At 38.8% G+C, this 20,618-nt stretch overlaps 1 protein-coding gene across 3 annotated transcripts in view; it reads left to right on the top strand.

Moving 5' to 3' along the window:
• TRPS1 (trichorhinophalangeal syndrome I) overlaps nucleotides 1–20,618 on the top strand; it is a 176,847-nt gene that overhangs the window by 10,047 nt on the left and 146,182 nt on the right. For all 3 annotated transcript variants that reach the window (XM_009076909.1, XM_009076894.1, XM_009076902.1), the window contains exons 3-4: nucleotides 10,856–11,985; nucleotides 19,755–20,358. In XM_009076909.1, the coding sequence (XP_009075157.1) occupies nucleotides 10,856–11,985; nucleotides 19,755–20,358 (1,734 nt within the window). The remainder of the gene's footprint in view (nucleotides 1–10,855; nucleotides 11,986–19,754; nucleotides 20,359–20,618) is intronic.

The raw sequence follows: 20,618 nt of genomic DNA, 5'->3' as shown, positions 1-20,618 counted from the left end.
GTCAAACCGTGATTAGAAAGCAAATACGTGATGTAGTTAAAAGAGGTTAGAAGTGAATAATGTCAGATTGTGAAATGATGGTTTATAATTAGCACATAGTATGATGTTAATACCTGGATTTCCTGCTATAGTTTCAGTTTGCTGACTCTGGGGACAGCATCTTAGAGCAACTGATCCATGCTGTCAGGAAGACATTCAAACTGGAACAGCTCAGGCATACAGTATAGAGGAATTTGAGTTTCTAAACACACTTTCATTTCCTCCAAACAATTGTTTCGTTAGGTCCTTAGTTATTTATAGGAAAGTTTATGCTTGATTAGAATGAGCTGGACACTTTTCCTATCCAGTGCTTTCAGAAATAAAACAGATGTGTGAGCTATCTCAGTTTGAACTGATAGAAGGAGAAATAAAACAGCTGAACCTAGACTATACTTGTCTGCTAAACTCTGGCAGTAAGATAATGCAGGGGAGACAAAAAGCGGTAGGAAACAGCCCATAGATAATCTACTTAAGATCAGTCTTTTCTCAGACGAAAAACATTTTCCAAAATAGAACAGACAGCCTATACAATGTTGGCTATTTATTTGAAAGAGAAAAAAAATGGATCTGGAAACTAAATTTTTAAGAGTGCTAATTTTCTCTGCCCAGTTTGGGAAGAGAAGATTAAATAAGCTTTTGTGGCAAATGCCGTACTTCATCACTTGCACATGCACCAGATGTTGATTCAGAACATGTCAGAAGATAAGTAACTGATTAATATTTTTATGCTTTTCCTCCCCCACTCCTGATGCAGAGCAGCTTTGTGAGATTCATAAACACAGTAAAAGAACATTTGAAAATCCCCTTTGCACCCATTTGTGTTTATATTGCTACTATATCCATTTTGGAGAGGTTTTTCTCTGGCATCTGAATGGCTGGTGCCTCCTGCTGCAATGAGCGATGGTATTGATTGGTGCTCCAGTTAAAATTGGTTCAGTCAAACTCCTATGTAACACGGAGAGGGAACTGAACCTGAATAATTGGTTCATGTAAACAATATAATTTCGTATAGGTACTGGGCTAAATGAAAATAATCCTTTCGTAATTAACTTGAAATAGTGATGGACTGGGCTTAGGGTCTGATTTATTGATCCCCTTGCACTTAACAAACTGTTGTGTTGTAGCTGGGCTGGAAGTTATTGATAGATTTATGGTCTCAGGCCAGGGAGCTGGGCGCAGAAGGCAGGGGATGAAGATGACTGACTTTGATCTGGCTCACAGTACTCAGTTGGAGACCATGGTATACGAAGATTTGTGGGAGTGAGGGATGCTTTTGAGCCCCATAGTTTGCATTCATAACAAAGGCAAACAAGAAGCAAGGGGAAAATGAGTGCAGGAAAAGTCAGTATCTCCTGTCCTATTTGCAGATAGGTAGGAATGTGTCTGTTTTTGAGGGCTTGGAAGAAATCAAATGCATTTTTGGACTCGTATTACAGAAGTGAAGTCTGTCCTAGAAAACATGAACTCCACCTCCAGCCAAAAAAACCCCTCCCAACTCTAAACCCAGCTTCTAGGGTTGTTTTTTTTCCCGATATTGTAGTCAGCAAAACAGTAGGAATATACATTTGGCTTCACATCCAGGTATGCACATGTTGGGACTGTGTTTTGTAGTACATAAAGAGGATTTGGATGGGAACTGAGTAAATTATCCAAGCTTTCTGGCCTTACTACTGTGTAGATTCTTACTTGATTTGAATATTTAATTGAGTAAGATTCCTTTGTCTTTTTTGAAAATGTTATTTTGTTTTGAAAATCTACTGTAGTCTTTGTTCCCTACTTTTTAAAAGAGGTTTTTGGTTCATTGAGTTATAATAAATTCCATAGGATTGGGTAAAATCACTGAGCTATTTCTCGGAGATTAACTTTCTTGCCAGTATATGTTTCAGAAAACATTTGCTATCACATCTCTGAATTCCCAGGGAATGTGTTAATCAGCTTTATAGCTTTTATCAGAATAATATTTGAAGTGAGTTCAATGGATCGACTTTTGCTGATGCTTCTCATTACTTTTTCTTCACATTTAGTGAATTGATCAATCTCTACAGGCAGCTTTGTCTTGCTGGATGATTGAGCCTATGTAAGGCTTTGTGGACATGCCTAAAGCAGTAGACTTTATGCCAGATATAAAGACTGATTGTGAAAATAAAACTTACGTGACTAAGTTAACAGCTATGATGCTGAAAGCTATTGCTTTGCTGCTGTATGATTATGTCTCTTTCTGTGTTTGATCTAATGACCCTTTAATGTATATGGAAGAGTCTGTAGACAGGCAAGTTGCTGGCAAGTAGACAGTAGGCAGTCTTTTCTCTAACCCCCAATTTTTTAATGAGTAGCTGGGACAGCTACTCATTTTTTAATGGGACAGCTTCAATAGAAAGGTTGGAGAATGCTCTCCTCCACATAGCAGCTTATAGCTAAGTGGTAGGACATGCCCAGCGAGGGTGAAGAAGCAGGCTTGGGTCCCCTCTGACAGAGCAAGGAAAGGAGCCTACTTTTCCTGTTTCCTGAACAAGTGTTCAAGCCATTAGACTATTGTATAAAAGGGAGCATGACCCCATTTCCTGATATGTTTTAAAAGAAAACACTGTCCCTCAAAGAAAGGACAGAAATGTCTGCGTTCAGGTGAGGGTTTCAGATGACATGACCCAAGGGAGAAGGGTATTCATGCAGCCATGAATAAAGACATGCTGCAGTGCTCAGCAGTTCTTACTGTTGCTTCATATTGTGTGTACTACCTTTGAGGAGTTTCCTGCTCAGCATGGGCCTGGTTCTGGAGCTTATTGGCACAGATCTACCTCCTCTTATATTCAGCCATTAAAGAAATTCAGAAAGTGCAAAAGCATGAATTATTTTTTACATCCAGTACCCTCATTTTGATTATTTCATGGTTTTAGATCTAGACTGACATAAAAGAAGACAAATTTCTGAAAAAATGGACTGATAAAAGCCATCCTAAAGCTTCTTCATTGTATTTCAGTGCATCTGGGGGAAAGAAAAAAGGAAAAAGAAGAAATTCCTGCATTATCTACTACCCCACAGACTAATGAGAGGTTGTCAGCAGGTTTTTTCTTCTATGGTTCTAGACTTCCAATATTGTAACAGTTGTCCTATACCACTCAGCTTAATCCTTTGTCATACATGAATCACAGAATGATTTGGGTTGGTAGGGACCTTAAAGGTCATCTAGTTCCAGCCTCTCCTGCAGTGGGCAGGAACATCTTCCACTAGACCAGGCTGCTTAGAGCCCCATCCATCCTGGCCTTGAACACTTCCAGAGATGGGGCATCCACAGCTTCTCTGGGCAACCCGTTCCAGTGCCTCACCATGCTTATAGTGAAGAATTTATTCCTAATATCTTATTTAAACCTATCCTCTTTCAGTTTGTAGCAGTCACCCCTTGTCCTATCACTACATGCCCTTGTAAAGAGTTCCTCTCTTAGAGAATTTTGTAGATCCCCTTTAGGCACTGGAAGGCTGCCATAAGGTCTCAGAGCCTTCTCCAGGGTAAACAGCCTCAATTCTCTGCCTGTCTTAATGGGACAGGTGCTCCATCCTTCTGATTGTCTTCATGACCTTCATCTGTGCTCACTCCAACAGGTCCATGTCCTTCTTATGTTGGAAGCCTCACGTCTGGATGCAGTACTCCAGATGGGGTCTCATGAGAGCGGAGTAGAAGGGAAGAATCACATCTCTCGACCTACTGGTCACATATATAAGTACATGTAATGAATAAGGGTAACAACTTTTCCAGGATTTTCACAGAACTGAGAGCACTTCTGGATGTCCAGCCAGCAGGCTGCTCAGTGTCCTAGAAAATGGCAAAAGTGCCCATGCATGCAAAGTGTGTAAAGCTCTTCCTCCTTTTGTCTCCTTTATGAATCAGTGGTGAGTTCCATGTGCCTACACAGTTATGCATGAGTATTTTTTAGTGGTCTGGATTTCAATATATCAAAGCTGGCATCTTTTCTGTTCTCTTGTTAGACTTATGTGACTAGTGTATAGTTTGGTCTAACTACAATTCAGCTGAATGAGAACCAGTGGTTTTGTTAATAGCTTCTGCTTTTTATCCTCCGCTCTTACATTAGCAGTTTGATTGACTATGACTCCGTGAAGGTAAGACTTAAAAAAACTGTAGGAGTCTTTAGAAGTACAGATGTAATCTGCTGCGCTTCTCATGAGAAGGATTTTCATTTTCATTTTTGGTGATTTTGGCAAAGGCACCCTTACAGATATGGTGAGAATTACAGACTAGAGGTCTAAACAAGTACAGCATTTTCCTTTGTATTAGTAACAAATTAAACCTACTTAAATGTCAGCTTTGGCATCAAGCGGGCTTCCTGCAAGGTGGCGTGGATACATAAGTGGTTGTCATGAGCAAATGGAAACGTGAATGAATTTAATTTTCCTTGCATTTTCCTAGACAAGTGGATCCAAATTTTATGTTGTTGTTCTCACTGACTTTGGTTCAATTGTCCATAAAACAGGAATTAGATCTAAATAAACTGACCAACTATTGCTGGATGTGTATCCTGATCTCTTGGATTAGACTGTGCCGTGCTAGATCTTGAAGGGGTACACTAGAACAGAACTTGCATGAAGGTGGGATGTCCCAGAGGGCCAATTTCATGTCAGCTGTGTGATGGACTCTCTGTGGAGACTTTCCTGCTTAAACTGAAGGGTGTCAAGCTATCCTGGGTGTTGCACCTGCCTGTGGGCATACCTGTTTGAGTCTTATTTTTGGGTCATGATCTGGCTTGCAGACTGTCTTGCACTCCAAGTCATTCCTCATGAGCACAGGATTCAGTCGTCTCCTTTAAACCACTGACGTGAAAAAGAAATAGTGGCAGGTAGAGAAATTGGTTGTGGTCAATCACATGTATAAATACATTCATACACACGTACTTGTGTGTGTATATATACATGTATGTGCATCTTCTTCTCATGTATATGTATCTCTGCATACATGCATGTTTATAAGTGTGAAAAAACATGAAATAGGGATTTAAATTCTATATTGACTATAGCTGCTAAGAAATTATTTATATTATTATATGTAGTAGAAGGTCTTTATATCACTTCTGTGAAGACATTAACAAGTTTACTCTTCAGAATGGTATGCAGTGACTTACAGCATGGCAGCTGCTAAATAGTAAATGCCTGGGAACATTCACTTGCTCTGTGACAGAAATAAGCTATTTTAGCTTTCTTTCAGTGAGAAGTAGTCTACCCTAATATTGGAGTATTCAGATGGACCGTTTCTTTGAAACAACTGATGTGATGTATATTCACAGCTTTCAGGGCAAACTTGCTTTTGTATTGATGTTCCTTATCTTACTGCAGGGATATCTGGTAGTGTCTCAATAGAGGTTAATGAAGAAAGTTGGTTAGATTAGTAATAGTCATGCTTATATTTAAATATATGAAGTGCTAAGTTAGCCCACAAAAAAGGATGAGAGCTTAAAAAATAAAGTTGCTGGGGAAAAAGGAAAGCAGCTAGGTTTTCTTCTTGTATAAATCCGAGCAAGTTTGCCTCTAAGCCTGTGAGGCTGTGTGAGTTTACAGTAGCCAAGGAACTGTCTGGTAATTTTATCTACACAGAATAGAAGGAATGGTGCTTCTTTTAGGTGCTAGATATTACTCTAGTAGTGTTAGCTAGCAAATGAAAGTCTTGATTTTCTGTTTTTTACTTTTGTTGGTTTTGCACATCTGGTCTCCTGACCTTAATTTAAGTCCTGTTATTGTTCTGTCACAATCTTTGTTTTAAAAACAGTTCTAAAATTCTAATGTCAAAAAACTCTACTGACTTCAATGGCAACAGAATAAATCTCAAGAAGAATGCACTTATCTTGAGTGAATGTTACCCAATACTTTGCTTTCTTGTTTTGGTAAGTACAAACAGCACAGAAAGCCAGGAGTTTGCCCTGAGTCTTTGCCTCACTTGTGTAACATTGTTCTGTCCACCTATAAATTAATCACAGTATGGTAAGTAGTTTTAAGAATATACTCTGAAGAGTCTCCTACTTTTATATGCAGAAAGAGAGCGAGGGAGAGGGAGTGAATTCTCCGTAGGGGAGGTTAGAGAACAGGGTGGTGTTACACAAACTTGCATGAAAGCCAGGAATCTGTTCTGGCCTGCATGACATGAAGAACTTCATAAATGTGGGATGGTTAAAATGTTCTGGATGCTATATTGCACAAAGCAAATGAATAAACAAGAGCATTAGAAAATATTTTAGGATTAGAAGATTAAGAGTAATTGCAAAGGCAGACTGGATGGCTCAGGAGATTGGTAAGGGATCTGGAGCCTTTCACCTCCTGATTAGCCAAAGATGTAACCCAGGTAAGCAAAAAAGTAGAAGGTTTATTAGCGTTTGATGTTCCAATGCAGATGGATACTAATCAGTGGTTGCAAGAAGAAACCAGGGGTCACAGGCAGCTTTACCCTGTGCATGCAAGCCTTGCAGTTGAATCTCTGACATGGATATAGTTTCTGCTGGTAGAATTTTCTTCCTGAAACATATGATTACAGGACCTGGCAGAGTTTGGCTTCCTTGGTGATTTTTTTTTCATTTTCTTTAAGAAATATTTGTAAACTGCTTCAGCATGATGGAATTTAGGATTGAATTTTGAAAAGGAGGAGTGAGAATAGAGTTGGGTAGCTTTTGGATCAGGGAGAGATTAAATATCAAAGACACATATTTTTTTTAGAAAGAAAGTACCTCTTCTTTCCCAAGTTCATTTATTCCATGAAATCATTGTCTTCAGTCTGACTAATTAAGGTAATATAGACATATCTGTTGGAAACATATAGTGCAATTACACAGCTTTGTTGAAGTACTTGCCAACATACTTTAGAAAGTACATCTTGAAACATTGTCAATTATCGTGTTATCTTTTCTCTGCTTTCTGGCTATTTTTGGAAATGTGTGTGGTGTATGAGGAGATAGCTTAGTTGTATTAACACAGGAGATTCAATCCTTTTGGCAAATTCTTTCCAGATCTTCTAGATTTTGACAGTTTTCTCCATTAATGAATAAATTTAATGATTAAGAGTTTTGAGTTTCGGGGAGTCTTACTGTGAAATATATTCATTTTAATTCCAGAACAAGACATGGCTTTGAGGAACAATTGTAAAAAAATATCAGTGCACCTCAGGAGCAAGAATGGAGAACCCATTCTTACAGCTGCCTTCCTCTATACAGCATAATGATTAATTGCAACTATATTGCCATATTGAGGTGCTGCAGAAATAAGTGATAATCCCAAGGTTTCATAAGCAAGTGACAGTGAAGGAAAGAATTAAATCTTGTTTCCACAGTCCAAGCTTATATGTTAGGTTTACTTTAAAAAGAGAATTATGAAGATTTATTTTTTTCTGTGCTTGTTGAAGGAACTGTTGATCTGTAGTTGCTCCTACATTTCCAGTGCAAGATGTACCTGTACCCATGACTGCCCCTAGCTATGTCAGCTGGCACTTTGGACTCCACTGCTGTAACAGAGTTGCGGAATTTCAGCATTGCTTTTGTTTAGTTTCTTTTTTATGTGTGTATTTAGGAAATATAACTCTGTCAGGGCAAAGCAGGAGATTAGTTTTTGCTGGGATCAGAATGAAATAGGGGAGTAAGCAGAAGAAGCTATCACTTCTGACATCACACAGAAATGTGGATATTGACTTCTAGGGTATGTGTATATATACACACACACACACATGCACATTTATACTCCCTTTTCTCCTTTACTTTTCCTCTTTCTGGTACAGTTCAGAGAGAGCAGGAGGTTAAGGACAATTTCATACCCAGTGAAGGAGTGTAGTGCCTGTATATAGAGATACGACATGTAACTGAAAAATCTGAAAGTCAAGCCAAGACTTCAGCAGGGTGCATGAATCCAAACAGTTCTGCAAAAGTGTGGGCTTCTTCCAAATTTGGCTGGCTGAAAGCTGAAACAGCTTCAGTTTATACCATCACTTCAAGTGCTTCTCCCAACCTCTTTGCGTGGAAACCAGTTTCCTCAGTTCTCTTTACCTGATGACCCCCACAGAGGCTTTCAGTAGGTTTTGTTATGCGTGAGAAATGGCTTTTCAGTGTAATAACATTAAGATGACACTGTGTTACTTTTCACATACACGGTCTAATGCAATGCATTATTTAAATTGTGCCAGCGTATTCAGAAAATGCCAAACCAAGAATGGGTAATCAATTACATTCCGGTGGTGTAAAGATTGAACGTGTCCCCCTGCATTGCAAGAGCTTAACACAAATAGTGTGGGAATATTTAGTTCTATTTTATCCTCTTGTGATGCAGAGAAGGATGTATTAGCATTGGACACAAACTTGGCTGTGTAGGCCACTAAGCAGGATTAGCACAAGTTAGAGAAATGATGTGATTTACAGTCCATTGTAGAAAATGCTAGTACTAATAATATGTCTTACCAGTGTTCTGAAATAAAAGTAATTAGTAATGTACAGCAGCTAGGATTATTGTCACTCACAGTTTCTAACTGGTGCCTACAGAGTGTCTACAAAATAGGTTTGTTATCTGTAGGCTCTCTGACTGGACAGCTGAAAGTAATGAATGTATTTACTCATTAGAGCCACTTAAGGTAAAGCATTTTGGCCAGTTTTCTGTGCATGCATAGAACAAACATACTTATCTAATTAAATGAGCGAAACCAGATCGCATTGCAACTTATGTAATCGTGCAGTGAACTGCTGCTATTTTCTGCTTACCATAATTCCATCAGTGCTTTCTTTAAGTTGTCTTTCAACACAACTGAGACTTTGAACATCAAAATAATGTAGTGGATGGAGACCTGAAGAACCAAATACTGGGGAGCAGGCCCAGATCCCACTGTTGTCAGTGGATCAGGCTCTGCATGGCTTTATCTCCAGTTCTTGCTTGCCATAAAACGAATAAAGTTTCTGCACTACAGAAGACCTGTTAAGACATCCCTCTTCCAAAGAGCCTCTTCAAAACCAAATTCATAATTTGATAGCAGTACATGGAGACCCAGTTTAAGTGAAAATGTTATTACAGCTAAGTCCTAGCGATTTGGCTGCCTGACTCACCATTGCCTAATGAGATGAGTTTCCTAAACAAACAGAAAGCCATTTTCAGTTTATTTAAGAGAAAGTTTTAAGCAGCGCATGGGAATTGTGCTTTCTTAAGAAAAATTGTAAAAAAAAATTGGAGGCTGAATAGCAGCAGCTCATTATATCATTATTTAGCAACTCATTGACTCACTATACATGTTCAATTCTGGTGGGATACAAAGGATAGCTTCTCATTCTCTGAGCTAAATGGCTAAAAGGCATTTATATTATATGCATTTAAAAATGTTTACATTTCATGCTCTCTGTATGTCTGAGTCTTTCCGTACGGTGTGATACTGAATGAGCAGTGATCACATGTTTTCTTTGTGGCACAGCTGTTGAGGGGAAGAAAAATAATTACACCATTTGCCTAATGCATTAGAACTAAATCCTGCAGAAATGTAGTTGGGAGAACGGAAAGCAAACCCTGTAAAGTTAAGTTTTATATTCCCTGTAAGGCTTCTCCTGGGTGTAAAAATTGAGAATGTGGCACAAGGAAGCTTCCACCTATGCCCCCCTGATGTTGTGGTGTAGACTGGGTGATGGCAAAGGAGTCTGCCTGTGGGTTTTGGGTGTAAAGAGGAATTAACTTCTGGATGCTGAATGCTATTTGCTGTTCAGGAAAGGAAACTGTGCAATGGAGACATTTTTGTCAAGAGATTCTTTCTTTGGCCTTCAAACCAGTTGTACAGGAGCAGCAAATCTCTCCCTGATGTCATGGGCAGGTGTGGTGCACTCCTGGGAAGGGCAGGCCTGCCTGCTCTGAGAACATGGGCTTTAATAACATCAGCCCTGGAAGCCTTCTTCCCTTCATGCAGAGCATTTTGCTCAGACATCATGAGAAAAGTTAAGTAGACGTACCTTTTTTTTTGTGTGTGTGTGTGTGTGTGTAATTAGTGATGTCATGGAGTTGGGTGTGGTAGGTTTCTTTGCCACATGCCATTTTTCTACTGTAGTTTTTCCATCCTTGTTTTACTAAATTGAGCTCTGTACATGAGAGGAAGAGAAGATTTCCTTGGAGAATGTCTGTAGTGAGTAATCCTGAGAAAACTGCCTTTCGTTTGAGACATCAGCCACTATGGCTCTGTGAAAAGGCATCCTGGCAGATACTGGATACTCCTGTAGGAATGGTCTTTGTAAGAATTGGTCATACTGCGACACAGCAAACTGAGTTTGTTATTTCAAATTTAATTTTTGTTTGCTCATATTTAGAAAGCAATTCTCTTGGACTGTTATGCATGAATATGACTAAAACATGTACGTGTATCAAAAGAAAAAGACTGAAGGCCCATTCTTTTGTTCCACCGCTGGTATAGACTTCCAGCAAAGTCTGCTCTCAAGGGATTTAGAGATAGGGGAACTGATTATTGGATCTTCTATTAAGGGTATTATTTCATGATTTAGTGAAGGAAGGATATATAACATATATAACATGATCATGTTGTGTATGTGTGCCTCAGTTTCCCCAAATCAATACATTTATTATCCATGTGGAATATATATTCAACTATGTGAAACATTTAAAAATCTTCATCAACAAATGTTAACTATGCAAGGGTATATGTATGATATCTTACTACATTAGTACCAGTGAAAATGGTGGTGATGGTTAATGAAAGAGGCTTATGAATTAGTTGCTCTCTATTTCTCTTCTCCCCCCCCAGCTCATTGCTATTTGAATAAATCTACAGTAGAACTAAAATGGCCTTATTCTTTATTCACAGGTTACTTTAGGTGGAACCTTTATTGGAATTGGGCGGAAAACTCCAGATTGCCAAGGCAACACCAAGTACTTCCGCTGCAAATTCTGCAATTTCACCTACATGGGCAACTCCTCCACTGAACTAGAGCAACACTTCTTACAGACTCACCCAAACAAAATGAAAGCAGCCCTTCCCTCCTCTGATTCTGGTAAAACTTCAGAGAAAAACTCCAATAAATCCAGTCCTACTCTTCGACCATGTGATTCTGGAGACTTGGGGAAGTGGCAAGACAGAATCACTGTAAAAGCAGGAGATGATACACCAGTTGGATATTCGGTGCCCATCAAGCCAATAGATTCCTCTAGACAAAATGGTACCGATACAACCAGTTACTACTGGTGTAAATTTTGCAGTTTCAGCTGTGAATCGTCCAGCTCATTGAAACTATTAGAACATTACAGCAAACAGCATGGGGGAAGCCAGGCAGGAAGCCTTCACCCAGATCTGAATGATAAGCTTTCTAGGGGATCTGTCATTAACCAGAATGATCTAGCCAAAAATGCAGATGGGGAGTTAGTGACAAAGACAGAAAAGGGTGTGAGTGTGGCAAAAAAGAAAGACTTGACTAGCAAAGGAGCAGAGGACAGCATGGTGACAAGCTACAACTGTCAGTTCTGTGACTTTAGGTACTCAAAGAGCCATGGCCCAGATGTAATAGTGGTGGGCCCACTTCTCCGTCACTATCAGCAGCTACACAACATTCATAAGTGTACCATTAAGCACTGTCAGTTCTGTCCCCGAGGCCTCTGCAGCCCAGAAAAGCACCTTGGAGAAATTACTTATCCATTTGCTTGCAGAAAAAGTAATTGTTCCCACTGTGCTCTCTTGCTTTTGCACCTGTCTCCAGGGATGACAGGAAGCTCTAGAGTCAAACACCAGTGCCATCAGTGCTCATTCTCCACTCCCGACGTGGACGTTCTCCTGCTCCACTATGAGAATGCACATGAAGGCCAAGCGTCTGATGTCAAACCAGAAACAAATGCCCTGCCAGGGGCAGAGGGGACGCTGACGCTCAAGGAGAACAAAGAACACTCATGTACCAAATGTGACTTTACCACCCAGGTGGAAGAAGAGATTTCTCGACACTACAGGTACAGTGAAGTTTCAAATGATTAATGGTTGGAACCTAAACAAACAGCCCTCCCCTAGTTTCTTAATTAAATGTCACCATTCCTCAAACATTTGAGGAAACTAGGAATCAAAATATGAATGTGTATAGATATAAATCTTTACAGCCAGAGTCCAATCCAACATCCACTTTGTTTTGGAAAACCACCAGCTAAGTTGGTGGATTTAATTACACATTTAAACCTGTGCAAAGAAGAGGGAAATTTGGATTTGTGTGCAGATGCTGAAGTTTCAGCATTTTTGAGGTTTGGTCAACTATTTTCCACCCAGAATCTTTTAGGTACTATTTTAGAGTTTAGGCTTTTTACCAGAAAGCTGGCATCTTCATTCAGTCAGGGAACACAAATGGCTTTACTTTCCAAGATAGACTGTGAACCCTTTCATGCTCCATAACAGTGCTTCAATGTACTACCTTTTTGTAGTATTTTCCATTCCCAAGTCCAGCAATGTAATAATTAGTTTAAGAGCATTCCACTGCTGTTTTGGTGTTGGTTTCCCACTGGGAGTAGACACTCTTTTGTCTGTTGATGTCATTCCCCAAGATCCTTTTGCAGATGCTTATTTTCGTGTTGCTGGTTTACAGTGTCATTCTATTTATTTTAAATGCTAATGTTCCTATTTGGAGGTGGACTCAGCCAGTCTCCTGACTCAGTCTGACACAATGTCATAGTGGCAGCCAACTCCCTGCTAAACTTCTTGGGTCAGTTCCTGGGCTGTTGTAAACTGGCAGTCCAGTTTCTATCAGAGGAGGAGCTGGCTCTTAGGCTTTGTAAAGAGCAACAGTTATGTGCTGCTGCAAAAGTGAGTTAAATATTAGAAAATCATGCTGAATATGTTAATAGTTAAGGCTAATGCGTCAACAACAACGGAAAACTCAGTATCTATCTCATCTAAAAGATCTTTGCATGGAAGCCAGCTAGAATGAAGACAAAAGAAGATGCATTTTCAAAGCTAAAGCTTTGTTAAAAGCTCAAGAAACTGTGCCACGTTTAATAGATTCCAAGACATCCAAAATTAACAAAGGCAGACTGGGGCATGATACTTTAATAGAGATTAAAGCTGGGGGCATCCAAATGTTGCCCAACAGAGGGCTGCATTGGCAATGTATCAGGAGTCTATTTAAAAAAAAAAAAGAGCAGATTGCTCATCTTTAATTTGGAGCTAGGGCCCACGGAGGATTCAGGTCCCAGCATGTAGTGCCCCATTTTTGATCCAAGTGGGCCTGAGGGATGTTGTGTGGATTAATTAGTTAATGTTTGTAAACTGCTTTGAAGATGAAAAGTGGTATCTAAGTTCCAAGCATTATTATAGCAGCTTTGAGCCATGCTGAAGAACTCCATAGGCAGCACTTTGTCCGCCGCTGGGGCATGGCACGATCTTTTTTTAGTGGTTAAATAACTGGAAGATTGAAATGGCTCCTTGACTGAAAAAAACCCACTTTTATTTTGCTGCAGCTGGTGATTTAAGTTTTAACAAGCATGCCGCGTTAAGATCCTTTTTCCCAAGGAAAGGAGAAGCCATGACTTTCAAAATTAAGTGCTAAGTCTGGGATGGGGTAGTCACAGCTTCTCCTTTGGAGGGCTCAGCACCCTGTAGTTCTGACAGTTATCACAGAGAAGTGCACTTTGGAAAATCAAGAGATATACTTAAGCATTCGAAACTCAAGTTGTTTGTCTAAAATTAGGCTTCTCTGTTTGAGAAACTTGAACAGTATATTCTGTTAACCATCCAGTCCATGACATTATTGAGTACTCTGAGGATGTTGTGTAATTAAAGTGAAGTACAACATCCCCATAACTGCCAACTTCTTTCCCTTTGTCCTGCACTCCCTCCTTGATAATTTGAATTTTGTTTCTTTTCTACTTGTACTGCTGCTGTTTTCCCCCACTGTGCACCTTTTTTGAAATCACAGAAGGTAGTGTGGTTTGTGATAGGTGCTCTGTAATGGCAAACACCAGAAGGCTTTATTATTTTTCTATGTATAAAGTAGTTTTCACTCTGTCAGTCTAAAACTTTTGAGGCATTATAGTTTCTATTTTTATTATTATAAAACCCTTTTTTTTTTTTCAAACAGAAGATTTGCATGTGTAAGATACATATTTTCTTTCCCTTTTTGTATTTTAGGAACTAAAGATACATAACAGTTCAGATTTTAAAAAGTTGAGCACCTATAAAATAGTTGTGTTAGAGACTTATGTGACACACAGAAATATGCTGATGTGGAGCCACATCACATTCTAGCTGGGCTTCTCTGTTTCTCCATCAGAACTTATCTCAATAATGCTGTTATGCCACGTATTGTGTATATCTGATGTATTTAAAATGCTATACATGCACATATATCTAAAACCTGTTCATTTATATGATAAGAAGTTGAACAGATTCTAATGATAAACATAATGCTAAGCATTAATGTGGTGGCAGAAAGTGTTCTGCTGTTCACATATTTAGGTTTACCCTTGATAATCTGGAATATCAGAGCTGCTTTACATGCAATTTACATAATTTGATTCATGTATTTTTTGTCTGCATTATTTTCATTTTTGAGTCATATGTTGGAGCAGTATGCTTAATTTATTTTATTTTTTTTTTTTTGCTTCTTTTTGGCTCTGCATCTACCATTTCGCTATGTCTACTAGCTAAAACTTTTTCTATCTCCCAGTGGTATTCCTTTGCAGCCATGTATTTTCAACAGTATTAGAATTTGCAAAAGCAATTCTTTGCAAGTTTTCTGTCTACAAAAACGTATACTTACACTTAACACTCATTCAGTATTTCTTGATGTGGTTACTTGAGAGCTGTTCGGTTAAATTTGAAGTCAGTGAATCACAATGCACTTGAGTTTACTTGTATTTAAACCTCACTAAACTGTGCTTACTCAAATAAATCCTGAGAAGATTTATTTGCCTCCATTTTCCACTAATTCTGCTACTACTCATTTTCCATTATACCTCTGAGGAATCAGATACTCTTCATGTTTGTTGTGAAGCTTAGGTCTAGTATTCTGATGAGCCAGAAGATGCCAACCCTTGGAATTTAGATAAAAATCAAACTGAGTATTTGGGGAAATTTTGTATGTTGGATCACTTAGTCTAGAGATTATTTTCCTGCTTGCTCCAAAATAATTACTTTAGATTTTTTTGGTCAAATCAAAGTGGCTTCTTGAATAAGTGGCTTTTTGTTTTAAAAAAAAATTGCTAAAAGATGTGGGAAAGCAATTTATTTTCTTTTGCAAAAGTTAGAATTTTTCATGTGAATCCTTATTTGTTGAAAAAGACATGGACAGAAATATTTGATCGGTGCTAGTAATAATTAGAAATGCTATGCTGAAAAATCCACAAAATGTCTTTTTAAAACCAAGATAGAGTAGGGATTCATTAAACTGCAAAATATAAACAGAAAATATAAAGACAAATGAAATAACAGCTTTGGCAATGATATACAATACTTTTTCTAATAAACTATTTTGAAAATGTGGGTGACAACAGTTATGTAGGGTTCTCTTTAGAAATTAATGTTAATTTCAAATGATGTAATTCCTTCCCTCTTAAAGATAAATGAGGTAGAGGGGAAAAGGAAGAGAGATGCTCAGGGCTTGCACCTTCCCAGGGCCAGGGCTGCACCTCAGGGGTGTTGGGGCTGAGCCGTCACACTCTCAGGCAGCAGAAGCCAGAGCAGGGTCTCAGGTGTGCAGATTATGGAAACTTGGAGCCTTTGGGACACTCCCCAGAGAAGCCAACTGAGAGGAAAAGTGTAAATTGAGGCCTTGCAGCAGAGCAGGACCCTTCACGCAGTGAACAATAGCAGCAGCTACGAGGGCTTTTCCATCCTCCTGACACTTTAATTCACTGCTCTGAACTTGTTTGCTCTTGCCAATGGCTTTTGCTCTCCTTTCATCTCTGCCTTGCTCTCCACTCTGCCCAGTCTCCTCTCCTTTCTAACTCTCCACTTAATTTTTTTGCTTGCTTTACTTGCTGTCTTTCCTTCTGAACATCTTCCCTCTTCACAAGCTTGACTACAGCACCCATCCCAAAAGTAAACTTTCTTATAAGCCTGTTTCTTCATGAGAAATGCTAGTAATTATTATATTCATAATTAAATTCAAAACATGCAAAAAAATGGAAGTGATATGACAGCCTTACCTTCATCCAGAATGTTTTCTATGCCCTAGAGCCTAGGACTGTCTTCAGGTAATTAAAAAAAAAATTGCTTGTTATGTAGAGGATGGTGTTTTGTAATACTTCAGACTAGTTAGAAGTATGTCAACAAGACTTAATTAACAACTGGCTAGTGTCGGGAGCCTATTAGGAAGCTCAAATAAAGAACATTAAATCCATCAAAAAAACCCCCATCTAATCTCTCCAGCTTCAAGATTTTGCAAGGAAAATCCCTGTGTCTTACAGCACCCAATTCAAGTACGTTTCAGTACACATAATAATAGATTTTTTTTTTAAGTTGTCAGAATGTAACCATGCAGCAAAAGTTTGGCCTGAATTTCTTGAAATTTAATCTTATGATAAATGTTTTAATGTCCACAGATAATAAGGTCTTTGATATATTTTGTAGTGAAATCATAATTCTAAGTGACATCAGTGGATGGGATGACATTACCAGCTCAATGCCAGTTTATGTCTTGAACCTGCTCTTTGTTTGAGTGCTGTATAAACAATACCACAAAAGAGAGAATGCTGTTCCCTTCTTTAACATTTTTACATTTTTTGCATTTACATTACATTGCTTTCTTCCATACTGAAATTTTCATCAAACATCTCTCCCTTGAGCAGCTCTGTACCAATACACAGTATTGCATCTGATGAATTCTGAGTTTCAGATGGTACAGCTGTAGTTTAGCTGTAAGGTGTAACTTTGAGGTATTGCACAGGAGTAATAATTGTGTACTTTGCAAACTGGAATTGTAAAAAATTTGTTGCTTAGATTTGAAGAGCTTTGTGCAGAACTCTTAAGTATAACTTGGGATTTTAGAGTCATGGAGTAGGTTTAAATTCTGGTAAAAAAGAAGTCAAACACTGCCAACTTGTTTCCTTGATTGCTATCAGGGTGGAGTGAAAAAAGTGAAGAAAACATTTTCTTTTTATACCTTGTTCTGGGAAAGAATGGGTTTCCAACTTTCAAAAGTTCTCTAATAGCTGATGATGGTTCTTATTTTCTTATTTGGGCCTGTGACTTATATTGAACAGTCCAAACTTTAGCTTACATTTTGGAGCTTGGGGATAGAATAATACACAGGACAAACCCATGCGAAGTATGAAGATTTATAATGTTGATGTCAGAGATTACTTTTTAATGTGTACTGGAAAAATATATGTCCTGAAAAAAAAAAAGCCTGTTGGGTTACTATCTACCTAAGTCAGCTCTCATTTTTTCCACATCCCAGTGCTTATCACAGTCTTACAGAAGAATGTAGGAATGCTTGTATAAGTCTCTTTGAGTCAATTAGAAATAATTTAAATTAAAAAACCTTTAATGTATTGAAGGTGATTTGAGCTGGGTCTCAGCCATGTACTTATAGCTGCATCTAATATTCAGCACTTATTTGTGTCCTCAGAAGTGTGGTACACTGTTGTGGTGTATATGGCTCCTGATCAAAAACATTTAGCCAGTGTGGAATGGGGGGAAAAAAAAAAAGACAAGTTAGGCAGAAAAAGATCAGCTGTTTGGAGGTGTGATATCTATAGATGAGAGCCAAGTTAGGAAGGGGGTTAGCTATTGAAATAGCCAAGTTAAACAAGAGACACTTAGGGCTAAGTAGTGTCCCAAAAGATTGATAAACTTTCACATGGGGAGTGTATGCGGTTGAGCCATTAGTCCCAAATGGTGTCTTGTTTAACTTGGCTTTTAAGATAACTAGCCCTGTCTAACTTGGACTTCTCTGATGGTATCCCACCTTTACAGGTCTGACCCTCTTTATAACTTGGCTTTTTGTGTTTATAAAATGGTTTTGATCAGATAGCACTCTCTCTTTTTTTTTGGTTCAGATGAGAATTAAGCTTGGTTTAGAAAAGAATTAAGTTGCGAGAGAGAATATATTAGTGCCGCATTGAGAGACAAGCTGATTTTAATAAAACACAATTGTAGGATGAAGAAAAAGGAACACAGCCAGAATAGGATTTTAACCCACAGCTTGCTCTCCCACAAGTAGATTTTGTTGCCATAAGGCTGTGTGGAGAGCAGCTCAATCTATTTTTTGCATAACAGAATGAGCCCATCTAGTCCCTTAAAATGAATATAAATACAGAAAATGACAAAAAGAAAACTAATACTGCACAAGGGCTAAAAAGCTTGAATTTGAATTTGTACTCATGTCTGTACGCTGACACAACTGCAGGAAAATCAGACAATGTAAATAATGTATGGTTTGTTTTTCCAGCAAAAGGAAAGAAGGAAGACAAGGGGGTTTAGTAAGTTTGGCAAGTTGTCCCTTCTAAACTATCATAGTCTAAAAGGGACATTCTGTGTGTAATTCCAATTCTACAGATGCACCAAGAGCCAAATCCTGCTCTTACTGAAGTCAATGGGAGTTTTGCCATCGACTTCACTGAGACAAAGATTTGGCCTTAAAAGAATTAAATCTAACAATTGGAGTTGTCAGGGCAGTAACAGATTTCTCATACAAGTTTTGTCCTGTGTGGATAGCGAAAGGCTCTGTTTTTAGCTTGGCTAAAGACACTGTTGTGACTCTGAATGCCTGGGGTGTGGATGTGTGAATGTGTATGTAGGGAGAAGCTTTCGTAGAGTTATGTGCGTTTTGCAGGGCAGGGAGGTTTTTTCCTCTGCGTTGGTAGGATTCCGGGCGCAGTGGGGCCTGGAGCCTGACAGAGGGCTCTGACTGCTCCTGTGCTATAAACAATTATTCAGAATGGCGTTAGAGAGCTCATAAACAGTGTTCTGTTCCTATGATAGATATGGTAAATGGGTAACATGTTGTTCTCATGTAGCAACATATGCTTTACATAATTTAGTAATGCAGTACTTTATATAGGCTTTTAGAGTAAAAACAGGAAGGCATGTTATTCCACCCTGCTCCACAGCTCCTACGCAAGAATTTTTGTATTTGACAGGAAAACACAGTTTGTAGTGACACAGCCAACTATTTTCTTTTTGCTTTATAGCAGCATCTTTTAAAGTTATGTTAAAATATCCATAGAGAACCAAGAAGTACTGTCTGTTGTGTACAACCTTCTGTACTTTGGTGTATTCTTATCCATAAGTTAACCAGAGCTCTATTCAAAATCATCTTTGTCAAGCAGAAGTATATAAAATTGGTGGAAAGTAAAGGAATTTGTTAAACATTTTAATTTTCTAACATAGATCTATATTATATGAAATTTTTTTTATAGAAAGAGAACTCTTCTAACTGTTTGATTTTGGTTAAAAGATACATGCTTCTTTAGTGTTTCTACTGCAGTAGAAAGTGAAAAGTGTATTGCAGCAAACTGAAGAGGAAAAACAAAATCCCAGTGAAAAATATATAAAATTTAGAACAATGCAGTGGAACGTAAATGAACGACAGGAGGCCACTGCAAGGTGTGGGAGGAAAAACTACCTGGATTTTCCCCTTACTGTATAAGACACCAAAGTTAACCTGCTTGCTTTATTTAGAGGGCATCATACTGTAAGTTCGATATGTTTTATTCATCTTGGTAGGTAAAACCACTGTGAGAGGGCAGGCCAAGGGGCGACTCTTGTTAATGCACTTCTTGTTTTCTTCCAGGAGAGTACACAACTGCTACAAATGCCGTCAGTGCAGCTTCACAGCTGTTGACACTCAGTCACTACTAGAGCACTTCAACACTGTGCACTGTCAGGAGATGGACGTCACTACAGCCAACGGGGAGGACGGTCATGGTGTTTCGTCTATCAAGGAGGAGCCAAAAATTGACCTCAAGGTCTACAGTCTGATTAATCCGGACCCCAAAATGGGGGAGCCCATATCTGACAGCATAGTGAAGAGGGAAAAGATAGAAGATAAGGAAGTGCTCAAGGAGAAAGGCTGGACTGACAGTCCCAGTGATGATCTTCGCAATGTGACCTGGAGAGGAACAGACATTTTGAGGGGGAGCCCATCATACACACAGACCAGCCTAGGCTTATTGACCCCTGTGTCCGTTGGCCAAGAACAGCCAAAGCCTTTAAGGGATAGTCCAAATGTAGAAGCTGCCCATCTCGCACGGCCCATTTATGGCTTGGCAGTGGAGAGCAAGGGCTTCCTGCAGGGTGTGCCAGCCGGAGCAGCGGAGAAGGCCGGGCAGCTCACGCAGTCCTATTCTGGATCCGGGGACAGCAAGGCAAAAGATGAATCCCAGTCCTTATTACGGGTAGGAAACTCTCTGCTTTTTTCCTCTTGCTTTTTATGATTACATGTATGGTATGTTTAATTAGTCATGCAAATAATTATTTTCAATTCCAGAATAACGTGTTTGGGGGCTTTTTTCATGCATGAAAAGGAGAAAAAAACAAATAAAAAGACTCAAATTTGTAGAGCCAGACTGGCAGGTAAATGTTCCAAAGTGTTCACATAAAACAATCTATATGTATATTGATGTAGTATTAGTAAGCAAGTGCTTCTGCACTTGCT

This window comes from Acanthisitta chloris, unplaced genomic scaffold (genome assembly GCF_000695815.1).
Source record: "Acanthisitta chloris isolate BGI_N310 unplaced genomic scaffold, ASM69581v1 scaffold5060, whole genome shotgun sequence".
In the NCBI taxonomy this organism is placed as follows: Eukaryota; Metazoa; Chordata; class Aves; order Passeriformes; family Acanthisittidae; genus Acanthisitta; species Acanthisitta chloris.
This window is presented reverse-complemented; position numbering and strand designations above follow the sequence as displayed.